At 38.6% G+C, this 25,474-nt stretch overlaps 1 protein-coding gene across 5 annotated transcripts; it reads left to right on the top strand.

Annotated features, from left to right (window-relative positions):
- Window positions 1–3,385: 3,385 nt before the first annotated feature.
- Window positions 3,386–22,218, top strand: LOC103697849 (alanine--tRNA ligase-like). Of its 5 annotated transcripts, none has more exons than XR_001878964.3 (23): window positions 3,386–3,971; window positions 4,532–4,672; window positions 5,864–6,010; window positions 6,122–6,274; window positions 6,411–6,540; window positions 8,217–8,313; window positions 9,686–9,806; window positions 10,922–10,981; window positions 12,164–12,214; window positions 12,316–12,411; window positions 14,637–14,738; window positions 15,167–15,289; window positions 16,416–16,559; window positions 16,670–16,741; window positions 16,821–16,896; window positions 16,972–17,114; window positions 17,237–17,345; window positions 17,423–17,610; window positions 20,226–20,315; window positions 20,483–20,665; window positions 21,160–21,330; window positions 21,424–21,696; window positions 21,881–22,218. XR_001878964.3 is itself a non-coding variant. In XM_017840759.3 (22 exons), the coding sequence occupies exons 1-22, from the start codon at window positions 3,468–3,470 to the stop codon at window positions 21,496–21,498; spliced, it is 2,976 nt and encodes a 991-aa protein (XP_017696248.2). In that variant the 5' UTR covers window positions 3,386–3,467; the 3' UTR covers window positions 21,499–22,198. The 5 variants fall into 5 exon arrangements, 1 of the variants encoding a protein (XP_017696248.2); XR_001878962.3 differs by having other exon boundaries at window positions 21,830–22,218; XR_001878965.3 differs by having other exon boundaries at window positions 21,424–21,700.
- The last annotated feature ends 3,256 nt before the right edge of the window (window positions 22,219–25,474 follow it).

The following is a 25,474-nucleotide window of genomic DNA, read 5'->3' as shown; positions in this document are numbered from 1 at the left end:
GCATACTCTCCCAAAAAAAAAGAGAGCAGACCTCATTGAAGACGGGAGTGAGGTACAACAAGGCCATTTCCGTCCACTTTCTCACGGAGCCGTACGTGGAGAAATTGATATGTATCCCAGTGCATCTCGGAAGGTATGTCCCTCAATTCCTCAACATCCCAATGGATGTTGGCTTTAAAAAGCCAATAAGACCTGCAGCCATAAGGAAAGGAGAGCACAGCCTCCGAGGACCTTTGCAGTGCCATAAGGGCCTGGTAGCTTTCCAGGTGGTCAAGGGGGTCAGTAGTTCCATTGTAGAGCTCTACCTAAGGCATTTTGAATCTTGGTGAGATCGATTCATCCTCAATCTGGCAGGAGAAGGGTGACTTAGTGGAGAACTCAAAGTCACCCTCGTGCCTTGCTTTCTGTCGGTGGAGCACCTCAATCTGGCGCTCGAGTTTCTCGACCTTTCTATCAAGTTCTCCACCCTGGGGAACTGCCACGTTGGTCTACTCCAGTGCTGGTTCACCTGGGGCTGACTCGGCCTTTGAGGACTGTGGCCGTCTATCCAGGTTCCTCCTTAGCGGTTCTCTCCGGAGAGACACCCGGGTTGACTCCTAGTAGCCACGTCGTTCTTCGTTGTTGACCTTCGAGGAGTCATGAGGATTTTGGCCTTGGAGAACCGGTTCATCCGGAGGGAGCATCGATTGGATCTGAACTTGTGGAGGCGGCATAAGAGGGGCCTCCACGCGTTGCAGGCTTTGGACTGCGGCAGCCAAGGCTTGAACTTGCTGCACCAGGATATTGAATTGCTCCGGTTGGACTTGAGGGGCTGGATCCGCCGAAGGTCTTTGCGGTGAGTTCTGGATTGAGCATCCAGGACTTGGTGCGTAGTGGCAGGAGGTGTTAGAAGCTCCTTTGGTCCTTAGCTTCATGGTCACGACTCGGACCCTTCCTCTAGCGCCAACTGTTGCTAGAAATTGGATCCAGGGGTGATCACTGGCTGGGAAGGAGGAGCTCCGGTAGGTGACGTGTCGGCGTGCTGCGTCCTTCAGGGTGCCTGCAAGAAGCCGGTGGCCGGGGTTCCCAGCGCCGGCCCTTCGATGCTTAAGCCAAATGGGCCTTTGGTGGAGAAGGAGATAATATGTATGCGAAAGTCAGATGTTGTGTTTAAGTGGAAGGAGTTTTCCTTTTATAGGAGGGATACAGGGTTACCTGTGATATGACTAGGTGAATTAATGAGTTACCGTCATGATTGGGCGCGATCGTGTGAATTAATGAATTGCCGTGGGTGACTGGATAGAGTTGAGTGAGTCAACTGGTTGCCGTGGATGGCCTGAGATTTTGAGCAAGCTGGAGGTCCGCGGAGATCGTGCGCATTTAATTGCAGACAGTCGCTTAGGCGGAGATCGCGGGATTAGATCCCGGATGAGGAGGGGAGGAGCTTGATTCCTGGAGGAGTGGAGAGGTCTGCTTCACCCTTCGGTCGGGCCTTCTTTGGACTGGAGATCAATCGGGCTCAGTTCGGCTGAGATCAGAGCAGCTAGGCCGCGCGCTCTGAGGTCGGGCGCGCTGGGTCGGACGCTTTTGAGGTCCGGCGCCTCCGAGGTCGGACGTCTTTGATGTCGAGCGCCTTTGAGGTCGGACGCCTCGAGGTCGGGCGCCTTTGAGGTCGGGCGCCTTGAGAGTTGCTGTCGTAGTGCCCGTCATCACGTGTCGGCGATGCATCCACGTGCTTCGGGGCAATCCATTTTTCCCCCAACAATCATAAACTAGTGATGATCATTTGTCAAATTGATGCACTTAAGGAGCGCACATCCTTTGCTGTTAGTGGTACTGGTGGTGGTTGTTTCTGGCATTCTATAGCTGTGGAAATTGAAAACTCTCAGATTAAGATGCTTTAGCTATGCAATCTCCATAACTTCAGAAATATCATAGGCAAAAGCACCAAAACTCGGAGAGAGCTGAAAAAAAAATCCTCAAGCCTCATCTCAAGTTTAGAAGCCTCAGCCAGGAATCAGATTCTTAAAATACTCCACTTCTTATAGGCTACAATTCTAGTAAAGTGCGTAAGTCTTGTGTCAATTGTTGATCATAGTACCTTAATTTTCCTTGCCTGCTAAATTTTTCTTTTATGATTTAAGTTGGAAACCACTGGATGAACTCTCACAGAATTCTGTTGAAAGCTTGAAATTTCTTGCTGCCAGTAAATGCAAAAGCTTGAGTTTGGTGGAGTTGCTGCTTCAGCACAAGAAAGCTTGGAGGTAAATTTCATCTATTGATCAGAGATATTGTAGCTGAATGATCATCTAGGATGCGAATCCTGGACAAGTATACATGTGAATGGGCCAAGAACCAAAATGGACCTTTCCTCAACTTGCAATATATAAGTAGCCAATCAGCTGGAGACTTTGCTTCTCTGTATGTATGCTAAACATGCTTCTACTTGGGCAAGATATCCTTTAATTTTCCGAGAACATCGTCAGGATATTGCTATGGGGTTTCGACATTGCTCGACAACTTCACAAACTTGAGAATCAGATGGGATGAGCATGGATTTGCCATATGTGCATTAACAAAATCGATTCCTTGAGAATCAGATGGGATGAGCATGGATTTGCGATATGTGCGTTAACAAAATCAATTCCTTGGAGACAAACCAATGCTTCAGATTTTAAAGGATCATGAGCTATATAACCTGATCAACAAATATATCCATGGTATGCTCCATTAAGGCACCTCCTATACAAGCATATATATGAGCCGATACAGAAGAAGCATCAGCACAAGGAGAAAAAGAGCCCAACAATGCTAGCTGCTATTCGACTTGCTGAGCAATCACTCGTTCAACTCAGTTGCAAGGATTTCTCCATGCTCAATGCCACAAGAGATCTTTCTGGAGGAAACTTCATGATTCGTTTCTATGTTGCTAGTGTTCTGATTCTTTCGGAATACCACAGAAAGATGAGGAGCTGCTGCTTGACAATTCTTAAACTAGTGCATGCCCCACTTTTTCCGCATGCAAAACTTGGATAAGAGAGTTGGTGCTAATGGGAGAAAATAAAAAAGTAAATGATGTCAAAAGAGCGTTGCATATATGTATATATATATTTTATTAACGAATGATTTATATAATTCTAATATAGATACATCCCAAAAAAAATCAAATATAGCATACTTTTAGAGCACATTTGATAGCTCACTCTCTCCTAAAAGGCCTTTAAAATATGCAGGATATCTGTGCAGTGAAAACAGGAACAAAATTTATAGATAATTATATATATCTTGATCAAATTGGGGATGGATTGTACTGTTTTCTATATCCGCTTTGATTCGATGCGAGCCACATAAAATCCGCTATATTAGGGTTAGGTCGGGGTGTGAACCCAGTGGGGCGGAGGAAATTTGCCACCCCCCCCGAGATCCAGTGTGGACTAACAAGCCTCTCTCTCCACGTATAAATATCCTTCCAATGGCCCGTCTCGGATATGGTCTTCTCCGCCTTTCTCCCGCCGCTCCGCTTCCTAATCTTTCCTAGGGTTAGGGTTAGCATCCGGGCTAGCTTTTTCTCCACCGCCTCCGCTCCCCCTCCGTCGGCGGCGATGACGAAGGAGGCACCGGCGGCGATGGAGTGGCCGGCGAGCAAGGTGAGAGAGACCTTCATCCGGTTCTTCGAGGGGAAGGGGCACGTGAACTGGCGCTCGAGCCCGGTGGTGCCTTTGGACGACCCCACCCTCCTCTTCGCCAACGCCGGGATGAACCAGTTCAAGCCCATCTTCCTCGGGACCGTGAACCCGGCGAACCCCCTCGGCAAGCTCACCCGGGCCTGCAACACCCAGAAGTGCATCCGCGCCGGCGGGAAGCACAACGACCTCGACGACGTCGGCAAGGACACCTACCACCACACCTTCTTCGAGATGCTTGGCAACTGGTCCTTCGGAGACTACTTCAAGCGGGAGGCCATCTCCTGGGCCTGGGAGCTCCTCACCAAGGTTCCACTCCGTCGCAATCTCGTGATAATTTTTCTTACAGAAGATCTTGCCTTTTTCTTTTCTCATCGTCTGTTTTTTAATTTCTTTATAGCTATTGCTTAAAGACTTCGTGTATAGGTGAGCTTGAGGTTCTCTTTCGGGCCATTGTGATATATTCTTCAAGAAGTTTTCACATCTGGATCTCAGTCAATATGAATTCGTAGTTTCCATACATTTCTTATATCGTTGACAAATTCCTTCAATGTTCCTGCAAATCTATCCTTTTAAAATCTTAAGTGGTGCCTCTGTATGGTTGAGTGGAATTAGTTCTAAGAATTTGCCCGCTTCATTGTTTACATAATTACAGTTTACAGTTAGTTTTCTGCAGAGAAAATAAACAAAGAATACCTTTTATTTCATGCAGCGACAATGATATTGGAAAATTTGTTTTATATAGAAGTTTAGAAAGATCTAAGTTCCCCCTCCGCAAGTTTGAGAGAATTATATGTGAGTGTATTCTGTGTGGTCTGGGCTCGTCTATGTAATCAGCTGACAGTTACGATTGTTTGATTTGTCCACAGGTGTATAAGTTACCCACAGACAGGATCTATGCCACCTATTTTGGTGGCGATGAGAAGGCTGGCCTTGCAGCTGATGCTGAAGCAAGAGACATATGGCTAAATTTTTTGCCACCTGGACGAGTTTTGCCTTTTGGTTGCAAGGTAAGGTAGACATTTATCTAGCAATGCACGTTGCCATACTATGTTCGGCATAAGCCATAAATCTGACATTTTATAGTTATTTTACATCTGCATTATACCTTTTGATTTACCATTCTCAGTCGCCAGCTGATTGTATAATTGTCTTGGAGAGAAATCACCTAATTACTTTGGTATGGACCTAAACTGTATGCTTATATTATTAGCATCAATATCACATTAACAGATGAACAAATATTTATGCTAACCTATGTATCTAGGCTTTGATTAGTTTTGAGTGCAAAAGGTGCTGTAGGTTCCAAGATACTTATTTAGGAAATGGTGCATGTTGAAAATATTCCCTTGAAACTGGTGGATAATAGATGTAAAGGAAGTCTTGAGAAGGTTGTGAAAGCTCATTGCATTATGGCTGTTTGGAGGATTACTAGATGAAGACATGAAGTATGGAGAGAGGAGTAATGCAGCCCCAGATACAAAAATGTGCTGCTGAAGTCTTTTTATGGAGAAATTTGTTACCATTTTTTCTATGGAATGTAGAAACTTACAGCTAAAAGGATTCATTCAAGAGGAGTGGGTTCGAAAGAAGGAGAAGAATGAGAATTAAGGAAGAGAAGTTGTGAAAAACTAGGCATTAAGGAAGAGAAGTTGAGATAGAAGACGAGAAGCAACAATTTTGAGGAAAAACCTCATATAAATGAATTAATTTCCTTAAAATATTCTGTAAGGCATACATATTCATACTCTTCATGGACTTCTGACTATATACACTTTAAAACAACCTCTAATTGTGTCTGGCTGAAAGTTTGAAACTGATTTTGGTCTCGTATAGGTTATGGCTGACAGTGAAAACTTTCTAGTTGTGGTGTTCGAGCCAAGGCAATTTCTATATCGACAGCTACACATTATTTGGTTGTGTTTCTTTTTTGATTTGCTCGTGATTCTTCTCGTTGTGATTGGTGGTGGTCATTGTCTTCTCTCGCTACTTTCTTCTTTAAGAATGATATTCATCTTTACTTTGTTCTATTAATGACTGCCAATTAAGTATATTATGTAGCTTGATGCCCTTTTATTTGGCTGTGTTCTATTTTTTATTGTTGAATTTGCATGCTGATTTGGTAGAATGTTAGATGCATACCTTAATGACTCTATATGTATTGATCTTTATTTTCATGTGTTGTTTTGAACTTTAAACAGGACAACTTCTGGGAGATGGGTGATACTGGCCCGTGTGGGCCTTGTACTGAAATTCATTTTGATCGCATTGGTAACAGAGATGCTGCTTCACTGGTCAACAATGATGATCCTACATGCATTGAAATCTGGAACCTTGTGTTTATTCAGGTTTATCACCTGATACTCCATTTTTCAGTTATTGATTATGCATTGCATAATATTGTTCTTTTTTTGTACTTTTCCATTTGATGATAATATACTACTGTGATTTTTCTGCAGTTCAATAGGGAAGCTGATGGTAGCCTAAGGTCTTTACCTGCGAAACATGTTGACACTGGAATGGGTTTTGAACGCTTAACTTCAATCCTTCAGAACAAAATGAGCAATTATGATACCGATGTATTCTTGCCCATATTTGAGGTTATCCAGCAGGTATTTTTATAACACAATCAGACTTCATTGATTCAAAACTTGTACTAGTTAGTGTTCTTATGAGAACCCAATTCAAAATAAGCATGGGGCCTCTTTCCCAAGTATTCTTTTATGTATTGTTTTTGCTTATAATCAGGTGACAGGGGCTCGCCCATACTCTGGGAGACTTGGGCTAGATGATGTTGACAAAGTTGATATGGCTTACAGAGTGGTTGCCGATCACATAAGGACTCTTTCTTTTGCTATTGCAGATGGTTCTTGTCCTGGTAATGTTTAGCACGTTTAATATAGTTTATATATATATATATATATTTTTTTTTTTTTGCTCATCATAAATCATTCATTCTAGTTTCAATTTTTGTTATAGAAGGCATCCTAGTTGTTAAATTGAAAATTCCTTGCATAGCTTAACCAAGACACAAGGCAAAAACTTCAAAAAATGAATATAGAAGTATTGCATGTTTGCAAAAAGTCTCTACAGTTAATGTTTTTTTTTTATATATAACTGTTTACCCTGAATCCTTTCTAAGCTTGCAGTGGGTTCTCAATTTCCCCCCCATATTCATGTAATTTTTTCACTATGTCAACACAAGAAGATATGGACTAACACACTTATGTCGGAAGCATTTGTGGATAGGTCTATTCTGTAGTTTCTACCAGTCTTGTTCAATCATCCAAAGTGGTCCAGTCTCTTAGGCACTGGCGATGATGTTTTTTGACATTTTGCATAGTGCTTGTCTTGTCCAGCATCCTGTGTGGGTATGCAATGAAAAAGGACAGGAAGCCCGATAAGAGGAAGAAAGAGAGAAAAAGAAGAGAAAAGAAGGTGAAGCTCACTCTGATTGTTTTGATGTATAGGGGATAAAAAAGAAGAAACTGGACTCGGCAAAATAGGAAAGTAAGAATTACATATATGGTGCCCCTTTTATTCATTTCCATTTCTTCTTCTCTTTCATTCTCTCCTTGTTTTACCATCTCAACAAGGTATCTTGACTTCCTATCATCCCTTGTTCTTCTTCTCCCCGAATTTCTCAACCTGAATGGATTGCAAATACTTGGTTTATGTCTCAAAGTGAGCCAAATTTCTAGGACTTATAATACATTGAAGTTTATTAGCCTTTGGTAGTGGTGAACCTTACATTATCTTGGTTATTGTTTTTGATAATTTTGTTCTCCCCAAATTATATTTTTAATATTTAGAAATAGTTTGGCCGTACTCAGGGAGGAAGCTGTTAAATGCTTACAGAATGTTAAAAGAGCAATGAGCAAGGTTGGATGAAATATGTAGGTGGCAGGGAACGAAACTAGTGCAGTTCTAACTGTTGAATTAAATAACAAATTTCATGACAGAATTTTCAATTTCTGTCATGTTCCTAATATTGACATTCTTGTGTGAGCACGTGATAAATATTAAAAAAAATAAAGAAGGGGAATTAATAATATAATGCTTCTATTATCATCATCTTTGCATTTGCTTGAAATAATGCCAGAGGTAACCACTAAAAAAATTGCTTCATAAATGAGGATTCATGAACCTAACTAGAAATGGTGGGACAAGGCTCAGTGCCCATAGCTATTATTATGCTTAATTGCTATTATACTGTAACAAGTGCTCTGAATCATCACATGAAATTACCTTTAGGTTAGGAAGCTAATGTTGCATGCTGCTTAAAAGAGATGCTGATGCTACATGCTGATTAATCTTTAAAAAATTCATTCCTGGGCATTTACATACATGGAAATAATTAGCTTTTAGGTAACTTAAATGTTAACTGTCACACTTGGAAACCATTGCTACTGATTACTGCTTGTATAATTAATGTGTACCTTGAGTTTTTTGGTGATCAATCTGCTTTATCCCATTATAACTGAATTCGAATTATTCTTGTTTGTTTTGTGAATACTGTCGCATGGCTGATATGCAAAGCTGCTTTGTGTTCAGGCAATGAGGGACGGGAGTATGTTCTTAGACGTATTCTTCGACGTGCTGTTCGTTATGGCAGAGAAGTTCTAAAAGCGCAAGAAGGATTTTTTAGTGGGTAAGAATGAAAGTCATATCCTTGGGTTCTCAAGCATTATACAGTATGTCCTTTTTTTCTTTTCTCCTGGCATTTTTGTTTGATTTAATTTTACAAAAAGCTGATGTTTAATTTCAAGGACTTAGTGGAGAGTGCATCTAGGATGCAATTGCTTTTGTTTAAACTATCGCTAAACTGAGTATTGGAACTGTTGTAGGGTGTTGGGATGTACTTCGCATAAGGATGCATTTGTTTGATGGGCAACTGTTTGTTCCCCTAGAGCTTGGCCCAAATTTTGGACTCAAGTTCCCAGACGTGCCCTAAGTGCATCCTAAGGATGTTTAGAATCTTTTTCATAACCTTTTGGAAATTTCATATATAGAACAAAACACTTAACTTTAAGTTCGGGCAAGCATTTCCTACCTGGGATGTTGTTTTTTAGTCTGTGATAGATTTCATGAACCATTGCAGGGTGCTAAATGGGTGTTTCTTTTGGGAGTACTTAAGGAACTTTTGTTGATTTAATTGAATAGATTCATAAGATCAGGGTTGGCTACTGGCGATGTTAGGTCAATATGATTCTAATTTGGCATAAGATGAAATTTATGGAATGCCTGTATGAAACTGGAGAGACTGATGATGTTGTTAAACATGGTCATTGGAGACGGTTCACAAGGTTTCTAAGTGAAGTGGGTGCTGCCAGGTGTACCAGTGATTTGTTTATTGTAACACGAAATGTTGGAGGCGGACTGAAGAACTGGGGCAAGGCTGGTAATTGACAGAGCATGCTACTTTTGAGATCTGGTGCTTGAAATTTGTCATATAGATCTTGCTAGAAAATGGTTTTTTGCCTTTTCGTGGTATGTGTGGTAAAAGAATAGCAAAAATGTTTGTTATCAAAATATCATGTCTTATTTGAATTTGATTGGTAGTTTGCCCAGTAAATTGAGGTTCGTGATTGCTAGAGTAATTCATGATCATTGCAATGAAAAGATTATGTTGAGTGCCATGAGTTTTCAAGTGATGCTTAAGCATGTTATTTGCCTCCAAGATCCAGTGGAAGGTGGTTATGTCCAGGTATCTGACTTGCAAAATATTCTTGGCATTGTTTATGGTGTATAAATGTTTAAATATGATAAACCATGCTATAAAGGATGTGTATAGGTCAGGAGATGAGCTAGCTGCCAAAATCGCTAAGCACATGCTTATTAATGATGGAGTCCTGAAATATGTGATATAGGTTCTTGATTTTTCATTCCCCTTGTCTCTACACCTGAATTAAGGCTTTTTTTTTTGAGCTAGGGAAATTCAACCTTGTGTGTGTGCGCGCTTATATTGTTGGTGGAGATTTTTCCTTATGACTATTCTCATGTTTATGATTGTTGATATCTAGTCTTGTAGGTGTTGTTGTGAAAGTCATGGGAGATGTATTTCCAGAGCTTAAGCAATATGAGACCAAGATTAAAGAAATTATTGCAGAAGAAGAAGCAAGTTTTGGAAGAACATTAGCAAAGGTAATGTTGCTTATCAAGGCTAAATAATCGACACAGTTTTAATATACCACATTGATTGCTTGTGTCAGTTTGCAAAATATTTGATTTTGCTAATTTGTTCCTTAAAAGATTTCATCTATTTGAACTTTAGAAAGCTACAAAAAGCAAAGTGCACATCAATTTGTAAATTCCATGTGTCGCATGATCAGCCTGATAAAATGTCAGACATATTTGTAGCTACATAGATGTCATGAGCCATTGTTTCTTTTTCAGCATAAGAATTTTTTTTTAACACACTAACTTAGTCTTCTTATTTTAGTTTGATGAATCAAAGCCTGTGAAAAGTACATGGTTTGCTCACCCAATAGATAGAAAAACATGGTTTCAAGTGCCAGCTGTACCAATCCATGCCAGGACTAGTACATGGCGCTGATTAGCAGAAAACTTATTAAATTATTAATTTTTTAATTAAAAAGCCTTTGAAGTTTTTTTCATCAGCATAGAATGGACATCTCATGCTAGAAGGTGACCAACATGGATATTGCATTGCTACCTAAATTATTGGAATTATACAACTTATTCAAATTTATTGTCTTTGATCCTTCTAAATCGCTTCCATACTCTTATCATAGTTTTTTAGGCAAAGTCGGCGGAACCATCCTGAACCGAACGGTTCTAACCGATCTGAGCTGTACCGATGGCTCACCGGTACAGTTCCAGCAATGGAAACGAGACCCGTTGCCAGAGTCGGAGAAGGAAAAAGAAAGAGAGAGCGAGCGGGGGAGGGAGGGAGAGGGAGAGGTCAGGAGGCTGGCGGAGGCCGTGGCAAGTGAGGAGAGTGCTGTGCCTGTTAAATGCCTTTATCATTTTTCACTTGAATCAGTTTTATCCTTGTTAGAGCATGCACAATTTTGGCAGCATCATTGGCAAGGTGAAAATCTTTAGTTAAGCAAATGTCAAAAAAGTCAAATTTTTTTTTATGAAAATGAAGGAGAAAGAAAACAGCCATAATGTTATTGCACATTTGCATGCAAATGCATGGAAACCAGCATACATGGTGCCAGTTTATTTTAATTATCTATGGCACACTGATTCAGTTATTCTTATAATCAAACTTTTAAAATATGCTATTTCAGGGAATTGAGAAGTTTAGGAAGGCTGCTCAGGATGTCCAGGGAAACAAACTGAGTGGGCAGGCAAGTCCTCTCTTATCTAATTGTCATTACATTGTATTCTTTCCCTAGTCATGTATGGTATACTTTGCTGCACCACTTGCTGCAGTCTTCATCTTAAACATTCAGTGGATCTGTTATCATCTGATGTAGCTTGGACGATTTCTGCCTTTTTTATTTGTTTAATTTGTGTGCAGCTTTTTTTTTGGGTTGGGAGAAGGGTTTGGGGGGGGGGGTTGTTGGTGGGGTATGGATGCTACTTAGTTTTTGTTTATCCACAGTTTCCCACAATTTTCAAAAGTCTTGTCTTCATGTCTTAGAATATCTATGGAGGTTTTTGGGAAGCCTTTGTTGTAGAAAGAAACTTAAAGAATGCTGCTGTCAAAGCTTGCCCATGTACCTAGGAGTGCCAATGAGTTTGTTTATTGCCTTCTTGGAGAGAGAATAGCTTTATGCGTGAAAGTCACTTATTTTGCCTTTGTATCTTAGTTGTCAACTTCTCATGAACCCCCAATGGTTATGAGTTTATTTCTCGCTTCAATTTTTCTTTCATGATATTGCAATGTAATAGATCTTAACTGATTTGTTTTCTTTATATATGTTGTTTTAGTTGATACAGTGAATGTGCTGCCATTCGCTTCACATTTTATGCTTGTTGGTTGCTCCTTCTATGTTAAATTCTTTCTTATGTGGAATTTTATTGCCTTCTTTTGGTTGTTGAATGTTATGTGTTGATATGCATGCGAATTGCTGTCCTAGGAGAATGATAAACAAGCTTGGATTCTTGTTTTGTTATTTCTTGTGTACCAGTTGACTATGACCCGATCTTCTCTACTTTTTGATTGGGGTCATCAACATGATTTTTAGCAGTGGACTCTACTGACTCATACTGGTGGGGAACCAATGCTCGGTACAGCCCTTGTGCTTAGTGTCGTTACCAAGAACTGGATCATATTGACACTGTACTAGTTAGGTACTAGTACGGATATTGGTACACCAGTATTGAAGACCTTGGTACTAACAAGAAAAGTTGCCATTTTCCTCTTTTTACACTTCTAGTGTTTACTTTAATGTGCAAGTGTATTTGGCTATTTGCTTTTATTGGCCTCTATTTTAGCTTTTTCTGCGTTTTGATAAAGCATTTTCCTGGAATATATTTAGCTTTAGGTCATGTCTTGTTATATGGTGTGATTGCCTTGGTTGCAGGATGCATTTATTTTGTGGGACACGTATGGTTTTCCAATGGATTTAACTCAGGTTCGTATGCATTCATTATATGGATTTAATCTCTGTGCTTTTTTTTTTAACTTACATTGATTAATCTTTTTTTCTCCCTTTCCCACTATCTTCTTTCTCAGCTAATGGCAGAAGAAAGTGGACTAACAGTTGATGTGGAAGGTTTTAATGTTGCAATGGGAGAAGCCAGACAAAAGGCTAGGAGTGCTCGCAATAAGGTATGTCCCTTTCCTATATTTTTCTTAAAAACTTGTCATTTATTATTCTGGATTTTATATTGAAGTCACTATTCTTACGGGTTTTTTTTCCCTTTCAACTGTACCTAACCAAGTAACCTTGTGCATTGAGACTGTGGCATTATCTGTGGAACACATCCATGTCCATATGCATCTTACTTTTTTACTTCAACAGCACCCTTTAGGGAATAGAAACTTTGCTTGATTACCTGTCTGCTATATTTTATCATGCTAATTCAGGAAAGTTATTTGGACTGCTCTGTTACCAAATTATTATGTGATAGGCAGAGGAAGAGATGATCTAGGGTTTAAGGGTTAACAAGTGATGTGCTTATGGAAATACTTTGGGCTGCTAGGAAAATTGGAATGTTTATGAGGTGAACTTAGGGGCTGTCTGGAAGTTCGAAAATAATCCTCAGATAACATTCCACTATGGTATGTCATACTGTACTGAACCAGACGGTACCAGATGTGTCATACCATACCGATTCGGTATTGGTACCAGTTCGGTATTGGTACCGGTTCGGTATTGGCGTACGGATACTCGGTATGCCAAAAACAATTTTCATACCGTACTGTACTATACTGACACTATGCAAGTGTGGCATCGGTATGTGGTCCGGTACCGAGGCGGTAAACCTTACTTCCCACTCAATTGGGAGGCATGGAGGAGATAAGAATGCGCAGAGAGAAAATTCAGGGATCACAAAAGACTGATGGAATCTACAATCCTGAAAATCGAAGAAGTCACTCGACTGAAAAGGTGATATATCGTGTCCTCGAAAAACTAGGATAATGGGATCCACACCACCTAATCTACAATCCTTAAATTCCGACTACTTGCTTCCTCTCTTAAGGCTTTCTCGTCAGCACATAGGTTATCCTAATACAACCTAATCTACCATCCAAACAAGCTCTTCGTTTCTTGTTTGCTGGGATTCCTTGTTGGACCTGAAATTAAGATTATTTTGAACTGAATACTGAAGTTTCTGTGGATTATAAGGGATAGGAGCTATTCTTTGCAGTAGAATATCTATATGTTTTGCTTAAGTTAATGTGAGACTTTTTAGGACCTGTTCGGTTGCCACATCAGGTTACTGTTCATAACCTCCTTGCATGGAGGTAGTGAACAAGTAGTAGATATGCAGGAGAATTTGAAGGGAAGTGGGAAGCTTTAGACACAAGTGATTCTTCAAAAAAGGGATAATGAAATGAAATGGTGATTTTCCTTGTCCCCAAAATATAGGAATAATGGGATTGTAGACAGCGTCCATCAATACATGAACTTCTTTGTTTTTTCACTTTCTTTTATTCTTCTGTTCCACATGAGCATATGATGTCCCCATTTGCACAACCAAAGAGGCCTATAATGTAAGCTTGTAAGATTCCAGGATTTGCTGGAGATTTGTCTGTAGAACTTCATGTTGTCCTAGGTTTAAAGTAGAACACTTATAAGAACTGAAGAAAACATACTTGATTTGGAAGTTTGAAGGGCTTGTGAATTTAGGGTTTGATTATGGTTATCAGTAGGTTTTAGCATATAAAGTTTCAGGGGGAAAACTATGTAGACGAGAAAAGAAAGGTGAGATGATTATAGCGGAGATAGCACCCATTAGTACGTTGATTGAAGTAGTTGCTGCCTTTTTTTTTGATACAAAAGAAGTTGCTGCGTTTGACCAAACTGGAGATAATAAACTTAATATCTCCTTGCTAAATATTGTGTTTTCTCACAGTTAATGACCACTTTATGGTCCAGACTATTTGATTCTCCCCCAATTTTGGGGGGATGTCCAGTCAATTAGAACAATTGCATCTATGATCTACTGTTACAAGCCTTTAATGCACTGTTGCATCAGTCTCAATTGTTTTGTCCATTTTTGAGCACATGTTCTTTATGCTCTAGATTATTTATTTCTGTCACCATTGTGTTAATGATGCATTTCAATTGACGTGGCGATCAATATAACAGAAGAACTTCATTGTCATTTTGAATGTTATCAGCTATACTCTGCTGCAGCCTGCACAACAGCCTTTTCGCTATATTTTAATGCCCTTGGTGAACAGATGCATTTTCAATGCTAGAAAAAACTTATTTTTTTTCTGGTTTTATCCTTTTATAGACGAGGGGATTTTATTGATTTTCATTAATCATTTTATGCTATTAATTATTGCTCTATCATTTTCATGCTTATGTGAATGCTTGGCAGGCAGTTGGTGACTCTATGATAATGGATGCTGATGCCACGTCAGAGTTGCATAAGAAGGGTGTGGCTACAACAGATGACAGTTACAAGTTTATCTGGTACCAGGTTAGGACCACTTGATTTCATTGCTAGTGTTTCGGCTTATTTGTTGGTGTGGGCCCACAAATGAGTTCACTTAATTTCAAGATATTAAAGATTTGCACTAAATTATTTGTGAAGTATATATTATTATCTCACATAAATTGGTTGTTCTCGGATCTTATTTTTCAGTCAAAGCTTTTAGGCTCTATTTCATTGCTTATAAAGTGAAAGAAAAGAAGCAAGTTAGAGAGATTCTATGGTTTTTTATTGAAGAGAAAACCAGAGAGTAAAACAGAGAAATAAGGGACCAAAATTCTCTTATCCAAAAATTATTATTCTCAGTTTTTCATTACACTGCCAGCTTGTGATGTCCTATTGTCTGATGCCAAATGCCTTATTTTAATGTTCTCATGGCTTTATCTTTGTCAACAAAAATTATTGCCTTATGTTAGAACCATGAGAGTGTGATCAAAGCTATATACACTGGTGCTGAGTTCGTTGAGACTGCCTCTGCTGGAGCTGATGTTGGTCTTGTTTTGGAAAGTACAAGCTTCTATGCTGAACAAGGTGGTCAGGTACTGCACCTGCTTTCTGGCCAACTCCAATTTGATTTGATCATTTATGTCTAGCTTACATATGGTCTGAATATCAGATGAATATTTTTCAAAAACCAGATACCTGAAACTATGCGAGGTTTCTAACCCATCTTCCAACATGTAATATGTTCTCTCTGAAAATGTATTGTGTTGATGGAAGCTTCTAGAATTTCCTGTTGGACTACTATGGGCAATTATTCTTGCCCATCTCTTTCCCTGCTAGAAACCATGTTAGCAAAACAGCTTGATCTAGAATTCCAGATATTTACAATTAGCATAGATGATATTCAAAGTCCTTGATTAATTAGATTGATTTTATTTGAACATGCAGAGGATTAGCCATGTGATTCTCCTGTTAAAAATGCTTCGAAATAATGTCATGGGAAGAGAAGGTAGTATAGCATAGATAATTCCACGAAATCTGGGATTGTGAAAGTAAACTTGAGTTACTTCCCTTCCCAATTGAGGACTTCGTCTCATTAAAAGGTGACTACTGTGCACCCACTCATGACCTTTCCGCAAGCTCCTTTCTCTCCACAACCTTGCTGTTTAGTGTCGCTTCATCAGAGTGCTGCCTTTTTGGTGATGGCAACATTGCTGCATGTGACCCAACTAGTGTATTCACATGTATAAATGAAGGGTCAGGTTAAGGATATCTTTTATTAAGCTAAACAATAGAACTAAAATACTATCAAAACTATGTAAAATTTAAAGTTTTAGTTGGACACAACTTTCTTACTCTGAATTTTGCTCATAACATTGATGCAATATGTTATGCCTTTCAAGGGATTTTCTCTTAGTGGAGTCAACCCAGCAGGTTCCTTGAATTTATTTGACATTCTTTTTCAAATTATTACAGATGACACACAAAATAATGTAGTATTATATATGAAATAATAATATATCATTTCTTCTGTTTTGTGATATGTATGTGTATGTCAAATTTTCTAAAAAGAGAGAGCATGTAGGTGCTGATGAAGTGGAATTTCAATTAGCAAAATACGGCTAATTGAGTAATCGTATGTATATACTTGGGAGGTTTCATTGATTCCTCAACAAACAAGATTGTACTATTTTGGATTTCACTTTAACCATTTGTCTTCAGATATACGATGCCGGGTCAATTGAAGGATCGTTTGGATCATTTCAAGTTAGTAATGTTCAAGTTTATGGAGGTTTTGTACTTCACATAGGATCCATTTCTGGAGAGGCCAAGGCTTTGTCAGTTAATGACAAAGTGATATGCAAGGTGAAGTAAATAAAAAAGAACATCAGTTTATTATTTGCTTTATTCTTTAGAAAGATCTGTGAATATTGATCATTGTGCGAGTGGCTTCCTAACTTGGTGAATATTAATAGGTTGACTATGAGAGGCGTACACTTATTGCTCCTAACCACACATGTACTCACATGCTCAATTTTGCTCTCAGGGTATGAAATGCTTATGCATCATAAAGTTAAGCATTAACTTTATTTTTTCCCTGTCAATCTTATTGCCACGAGAATACAGGAAATACTTGGTGATCATGTTGATCAAAAGGGCTCCATTGTTCTCCCTGAAAAGTTGCGTTTTGATTTCTCCCATGGTAATATTTACACTTAAAACCATTTCATTTAAGGGCATTTAGATTATTTTTTTAATTTGCACCTAATTTTAACAGGAAAACCTGTTCATCCTGAGGACCTTAGGAAAATTGAGTCAATTGTAAATCAGCAGATTAAAGATGAATTAGATGTATATGCAAGTGAAGTAAGCCTTTCTGCTGCAAAGCAGATAACTGGATTAAGAGCAGTCTTTGGAGAAGTAAGTTCCTAATGATTTTTCATATGATAGTTTAGTTCAAGCTTTGACTTCTTGAAATATCGTTTTGGTTCCTTATCACTATAAATGTGCTTTCATTACCATGGCTGCCCGCATCTCTGTAGATCTATCCTGACCCTGTTAGGGTTGTGTCAATTGGTCGTAAGGTGGAAGATCTAGTTGCAGATCCTGATAATAAACAGTGGTTATCCTATTCTACAGAACTATGTGGAGGTCTCTTTTTAAACTTCTATTTTGCTTTCTTCAGGGATTTTTTGCTGTTTGATTTAATTGATGATTTTTTATGCCAGGGACCCATATATCAAATACTCGAGAAGCTAAAGCATTCGCCCTTCTATCTGAGGAGGGAATTGCGAAGGGTATTCGGAGAATAACAGCTGTCACAACTGACTGTGCTTTCAAGGCATTGGAGTTGGCATCATCTCTTGCTTCTGAAATTAGCGGTGCACCCAAATTTGGAGGAAGTCTGCTTGAGAAGGTGACACAACTGTCTATTGTAGCTAGTTACAACATTTACATGTCATGAGATTAATCGATATTCACATGATTTGGGCATTATATAAGTGCTCTTAGTCGATGCCGATACGAGAGATCCAGTATATAAAAAAAGTTAATTAATTGGGGAATATTGTTGTCCTATTTGCCAGAAAATGTGAAAATAAACCCCAATCTTCAAGATCCGTTCTTCTTCATTAATTTGAGATTAGTCACCCGTTGTTGAAATCTGAAAATGGAAAAAGAAGTCACTACCACCACTTATGGTATAAATGGAATATCTTGTCAAGAAGGATAGACATTTACAATGAATACTTATTTCTCTGGGTAAGCCTTCTCTTCCCCATCCTTCTGCAGTGATGCAGTGATCGACCTGCATCGCACAATAATCAATTTTCATGAAAATGCAAGCCTATGATGAGTTAATAGCATTCAAGGAGCAAGTTGCTGCCATTTGTGCTCTGTGCGTTTTGTCTGAAGACTTGGGAAGTTTTCAAGCTTGTCAAAGCATGAGCAACATCTACAAAGTTTTTGTACTTCGGTCAAAGAGGTTAACTGTAGGTCTTATACTATTTTCTTTCGGTCAGTATGTAGTTATCAAAGTTTTGTTAAGATTGATATATTATCATAAATCTTGGAAGGGATTGATGGATTGGATCACAAATCATAAGCTTTTTATGATTTCTTTTAATCATAAAGGGTAGAAACAACATGAAAAATAAAGAGCACAATTAAATTGTGATTTGAATGAAAATGAGTAAGAAACCCATGGCGTAAAATAAATATTATGTCCAATAATCAATATAGTTTTATTGCATCATATAGGTCCATGAGACATCTTAATTTGAGTTATTTGACCTGAAAAAACATGGACAGGCTTATTGAACCAAATTCTCCTAGTTAAGAGATTGGAGAAGGAATTGAATATTTAAAAATGGTAGAAGAGACATGGAAAAAAAAGGTAATTCTAGGTCTTATCTCCATAGTTACTAAATTGCGTTATCTTTACTGTTAAAAGTTGAAAACTCAAAAGGGATTGCTAGTTTTGTGTTTTGAAAATCTATTAATGATAAATTGGTCAGAAAGAAAGTCAAAAGGAATAATTTTACATTGGCAATGGATATTCTACTAGCTTTAGGGCCTCTTTGGATAATGCAAAACTTATCGGTGTGATAGCTAATCCTAACTTTCAGTGATAGCTAATCAGTTGTCGATGTGATTTATCTCATCTCTACAAATTAGGGTTTAGCTGTCAACCCCTCCATCAATCTCTTTAAATTACATTCTTCCGTCATAATTTTTCAACTAGCCCCTCTATAGAAAATTTTATGGCACCAGTGAGATCTTCTAGTATCCAAACAGGCCCTTGGTATGTAAATACGGGACCTAGATCTGAATCTTACAATCCAAAGGATCTAAGATCTACAATCTGGACCCTATGATTCAAAACAATTCTAGTTAAGGGATCTGATCTGGATCACTTGAACCATTCTCATTCAGATTGTATGATCTGGGTCATGGATCATAAGATTGTGAAAATAATGGTATCTACTTTTAATGTTATTGTTGTGCTATTAATCATGCTGCAACATTGCTGAAGCACCTTGGTCTAATAAGGGGACTTTAGATACCCTATATATAAATTCTATTTCTTGACTCAAATTAGGAAGTAATAGCAATGTTTCCCTGCATTGCACAGCGGTCATGCAATATATCCCATTACCTCTGATTTCTAGTGATATTATTCAAATTATCCCTATTTTCACTCTTCTAAACTTCATAGTTTTCATTTTTTTTTTGTGCAAGTGGTTAAGTGCAATTGCTGCAATCTAAGTTTTTTTAAGACTATAACAGACCACCAATCGAAAAATTACCTTTTGAATTTGTTTTTTTTTCGGGGGGAACTTCCAAAGACGCAATACAGAATTCCTTTTAACCTTGATAGATTTTATAGTTGCAAAAATGCTGCCTTTCTGCCTTGTTTTGTTGCAAGCTGTTGTGCCTTGTTTTGTTACAAGCTGATGGCTTCACCCAAACCTATTTGCTAAAAAGGACAGGATACCACCAATACAACTTGTAGCAATAATGAATATGCTTGTGCATCATCTTTTGGGATACAAATTTCATGATAAAGCTTCTTACCTCGGTCACGGTGGAACATCGTACAAGCCCTAAGATCTTCGAGTTGTGACTGCTCAAGGAGCTTTCTGATATTATTCTATGATACCAAGGTATTGCATTTGTTTTCCTGTAGACATGTAGAAATACAGAAAATACAGTGAAAAGATGGGCTATATGCTGTTGAGAATTCATTGGTATCTTTAGATTATCTGTATTATCTCTTCTATCCTTTAAGATGATTTTCTTCCCAAAAGTAAAGTTTCAAATATCCTTGCCGATTGGGTAGCCATGACCCTAATCTCAACTTTTGTATTTCTCGTTATCATAAATTAGATATATGTTTAAGACAGTGCTGTTTGTATCAATTGCTGGCACCATTTTTGTGTAGAAATCCATGGTACAGAACTTAAAAAATGCATAAATTGCTTATTTGGTAACCTAAGGATAGGTTTTAAATATTATCTTTATGTCTGTCAGAAAGTTGCTTCTCTGAAAAATAAGATAGATGCAGCAGCTATTCCAGCAGCCATGAAAGCAGATCTGAGAGTCAAGGTCTCCCAGCTGGAGGTATGTTACGTATTTTGCTGGAAGAAGTTACTTACCTTGAAAAAATTCGGTGGGAGAGAGGGGCATGGAGGGAGGGAGGGGGAGAGGGAGGGAGGAGGGTGTATTCTTATTATTTGTCTTTTTTTACACAACTGCTTAACTTGATCACATGTATTGTACTGTGACAGGATCAAGTTAGAAAGGCAAAAAAGAAGATGGGCGAGGAAAATATCCAGAAAGCAATCAAGGCTGCAACAGAGATTGCAGAAAGTGCTGCTTCTGAAGGAAAAGCTTTCTGCATAAGCCGAGTGGATGTAGGTCTTGACACCACCGCTATTAGAGAAGCAGTTCTGAAGGTCATGGATCAAAAGGTCACTATCTTCCACCTTTCCCGGAGTTACATTCTCTAACAAATATTGTTGCAGATAGAAAATTATGACAGTTATTTTAAACCCAGTTAGTTGCAGACCTTGTAAGTCCAGGTTGGTTATCTTGAGAAATGCATTCATACAGCCAAGCGAGCAAACTAGATGTGACTAGACTTTTCATTCATAATTTGTGTATTCATTTTCGTGTTCCTGAGCAGATACATGTCCACTTTAGCCTTATTTTTTTGAACTGTAAGTAATAATCATGCCATTCCTCAAGCTTGAACTACCAACAGATACATATGTGTACATAAGGTGCATTAACGGCATTGATTAAATGAACAAAAAAATTGCAAGTAATGCTAACTAGTGCAATATGTGAGGGGGTAAATTGTCATTTCTTGGCCGGACCAAATTATAAACTTAAGTCCAGTCGGAGCTATACAACTCTATCTTATTTGTGTATACGCCCTCTTTCTACTTTTAAATAATTGCAGGGATTAGCTACAATGGTGTTCAGCACAGACGAAACATTGAACAAGGCAGTGGTGTATGCTGGAGTGCCTAAATCAAGGGATGGTCTGGTAGTGTTAGAGTGGCTGACTACTGCTATGGGGCCTCTCAAAGGAAAGGGTGGTGGTGGGAAGAATGGTACTGCTCAGGGCCAGGTGAGCTTTTTTTTTTTCCCCGACTGTAATGCATATAAAAGTATTCAGAGAGAGAGAGAGATGCTAAATCTACGTCATGATGGAAATGTCCAGGGAAGCGATGCATCTCGTGTGGCGGAGGCTATGGACGTGGCCTCAAAGTTTGCTTCGATGAAGTTGGGGTCATAAATAGCATTCTTGGAGTGTGCTTGCCCATAAGGCTACTAATTATTCCATGAATTCTTGTACATTTGTTTTCCTCAGCGACCACCAATTATCAAAAATTCACAGGTCCATAGAAAAGCAAAGGGAGACTGATTTATAGGCTGGATAAATATCTAATACATCGACAAATTGAGCTGGGGATATCTACCTACTGATGGCATCGTGCGTAAGCAAATTCACTGTATCCTATTTATCTTGAGCTACAATTTCTCTGGAGTAGATTGTTAAATCATTAGACATCTGTTTGGTAATATGCTTAACATTTTTGACCTCATGTTGTCTCGTTTTTATTCAGTGATCATGCATCAAAGTCATTTTTCATTTACCCAAGTTCCGCCATTGTTAGGTGGAATCTGTGGTACATCTTGGGCATCTTGGACCGAGCATGATGATATACTTGCTTCTTGGCATCCATGCCCCTCCAACGCAGCTTAATTTTGCCATGAAACAACTGTTTCCTGAGCTGGCGAAGGGCACGGTTTATGGAGTTCGGCTCCGGCGACAAGTCGGCCAGTGTTTATCATGTGGATTCCAGAGTAGGGTATTCACCAAAGCTTAGAAAGTTTCAAGTAAAATTCTGATAATTTGTGGATTTATATGCTTATCAGGTTAAAATAAGGGTGGCGATAGATAATATCGTCAATATTCATGACCAATTTCCTAACGTGTGCGTGTTTAATACCATCTTTGCCATCTCACCCATCGTCGCCCGCCATTTCATATCCTGCATTTTCTGTGCCCCGCGTCTTCTCTATGCGTCTTCTCTATGCGTTCCCTCTCTCTCTCTCTCTCTCTCTCTCTCTCTCTCTCTGTGCAAATGTAAATCACCAGATGAAAATTTCGAATCCTTCTAAAATTAATTATTGTTATAGTTTTTAATAAAAATAAAATGATGTGCATTTATGCGTGCCATGCTTTAGTAACCATAATTTTTAAGTTTAGCCCAAATAGTCTGATTACTTTTGTAAGTCCTCCTGGGCAATTTTTCTTGTACAGGGTATTTCCCTTTCATTACTTTTATTCATGCTATACCTATTCTCTTCCTCTTCCTAAGGACCTCAACAATATTAAAGTACTGCTCCTTATCAGAGCGTACTCAGGTTTTCATTGCAAGTTGCGCTGGGGACAACCATGGCAACTCTGTTATACTGGTTTTTCGTTCTATTCTTTTTAATTTTGCCATACATCCATCTCAAAAATCTTTCTTTTTTACTAGTTCAATTTATTTTTATTAGATCCTATTTGTACATAATATTTTGAGTCATGTTTCTATAATATTTAGGCCATTTTTGGGCTGTAGCCAGACCTAAAACGTAAATGGAATCTCCAAATGGAACTTGAGTCCCAAACTTGATGTGGCAAATAAACTATGCAAGTACTTATACTAGCATGAAGTTATATATTCTTTAAGAGTGAAACTCTAGTAGGCCTGAAGAAGAATTGGATATTAGTATTTTCATATTGATGTCCTTTTTTTTGTTTGGTGAATACAAAGATTGATACAAAACTTAATTAGATGTTCACATTTGTATCTGTATTTATTTTAAATGAATACAAATATAAATTGGATATTAACAGTATGGATAAGTATGGACAGAATCAGATAGTTAAACTTTATAGATAGGAAAATGATATGTTACAAGGTTCTCTTTTTGTTCTATTGATTTTTCATTTTTTTTAATTCTCCTAACACTTTTCATTATAAACTCCACATAGAATTTAATCTTCCTTTTCTGATCAATCAGCTCCTAAAATAAATTTCTGAACAAAAACATTAATAAATTTTTTGTTATCGAAAATATTTATATGAGATAAATTTGGAAGAATTAGCTAATGAGAGAACTTATGAATAATGCACAATTGTTTGACGGTCGCAATATTTGGCCAATAGTTCACAGATGGCCTGGACGTTCTAAGGTAATCCAGTTTGCATCAAGCAAGATCAACCTTTGCAAACTTTTCGATAAATTCAAGTAGAAAATGTTTTCTTCTTTGTAAACATGCTGAAGTCTAAGAGGGAAGGCTTACCTGTCCCTTTGACAAGGATGGTTGATGGATCAAAAAGCTATTGGTTCTGAATCCCAAGATCCAGCATGCACACAGAAAGCAATTTCCCGATGGACTTGCTGTTTCGATATTTTTATAGGATTGAAAAAATATATATAGGAATCGGACCTCTTTGTCCATTTAGTTTTTATTTTTTAAGAATACGTCCAAACCCACCCATATTCTAGTCTTTAGGCTGCAAAAAGAAGAAAAAAACCTTTTCTACAAAATTTGAGTTGGGGAGAGTTTGATCGATATAGAGCCATGCTTAAATGAATGGCTCAATCCATGAATCTTATAAAATTTTCAGCCCAATTATGTAGAAAATAGACCCTAAGTTTTGGATGCTTGAAAAACTTGTTACATGCTACTTGCGTGTTCTGATTCTGCATGCATAAGCTTTTCTGGGGGAAAGTAGCCCTTGCAGTTTCTAGTGTCAAACCGACTCCAGCTATATGGTGAGCCAAAAGCCTCCAACAGGTCCATTTATGATAAATCTGAACTTTAAAGGAAGTTAGCCTTATTCTTTTTCTCTATAAATTGTTCATGGAGTTAGATTGGAGTTTGAGAGTGTTTATTGCTGCTCTTATGACTTTTGATAAACTTATTTCATGCTAACCACAGGCAAGCTCAGCTGACCTTCTCACATTCATGGGCACAAACCTTTCCGAAGATACCCTGTACTTGGCCCTTGGGACCAAAGTGCAATACAATGAGAAGGCTTATTAAAGCTTCTTTCCTAATCTTATGGCTTCTAAAGATATAAGTGTCTCCATCAGTATTTGCTTCACGCCATTTAATTAGAGCATTTTAAAAAGTAAAGACTTAAAAAAAAGAGGAAATATTAGGGCACATCTTAAATGCCATCTTGCAGACGTGTAAACATAATTTTCGTTGGTTATAGGTGCATGGGTCACTTTGATTTGCTAATATCCACGAAAGAGGCTTCTACAATCCGTAATGGTGCGATGGATGTGCCAAAGAGGAGATGTTTGTTTATTAGCAAAAAACACTCAACGGATAATGTTTGCATCACCTTGTGAAAAGGGCATTAGAGACTTCTATTTCAGATTCTCATGGTGACCGAGACAGGATTTGTTTTACTAGTTTGTATGTTCGTTCTCTAACCTGTAAATCAAACTAATACCAGAACTGGAGAACGCACCACCTTGGCCATCAACTTGTTAAACGTCCCTCTTTTGGCGTAGCGTAGATCTTTTTTGAGAGGAGACCTCCTGTGATCAATTTTTTCATTTGACTCCGACTTGTGGAGTACTCACGTAGTTTTCTTCGTGTTCTATTAACAGTCGTACTAGAAAATTATGGACGAGGTTGCAGTGATCTGAGATCAAAATCTTGATGATCTATGAATTACGCATTGCCTCCTGTTGAAGAAGGCTTCAAGAATCCTGAACTAAAAAATCGAGCGAGTCGCAAGAGATCTGATGACTCCAAACAGTAATTTTATTTATTAATCAGTACCAGAACACTAATTTAAGGCGTGCTCGCTCCGGATGGTACAAATATATGAGCTTTGAAATCCAAACTCAGAAGACAAACAGAAACAAGAAGCGCATGAAAGATGATTTGTGTGAGGGAAGAGTTCAGCAATTGCATGGATCGCGCATCGCTAGACCGTTCAGAATGCGGCCCACGGATAGCTTGTGAGCCGCCACCAGAACTCCCACCACTTTTGCCTCCCGAACCACCTTTTCCCGAGTGGCTCGGTCTTTTCGAAGGGTCCAAGTCTCTACTCTTTTTTTTCCCCTAAAAATATAGGAGGGGAGGGGGAGGGGGAGGGGGAGGGGCAGAACCCCACCCGCGCAGCAACCCCCACTGGGCCCTCTTTCCACCAGAAAATGTTCGATGCGGGTCGCAAGTTTCCGCGTGCCCT

This window comes from Phoenix dactylifera, chromosome 7, assembly GCF_009389715.1.
Source record: "Phoenix dactylifera cultivar Barhee BC4 chromosome 7, palm_55x_up_171113_PBpolish2nd_filt_p, whole genome shotgun sequence".
Classification (NCBI taxonomy): Eukaryota; Viridiplantae; Streptophyta; class Magnoliopsida; order Arecales; family Arecaceae; genus Phoenix; species Phoenix dactylifera.
This window is presented reverse-complemented; position numbering and strand designations above follow the sequence as displayed.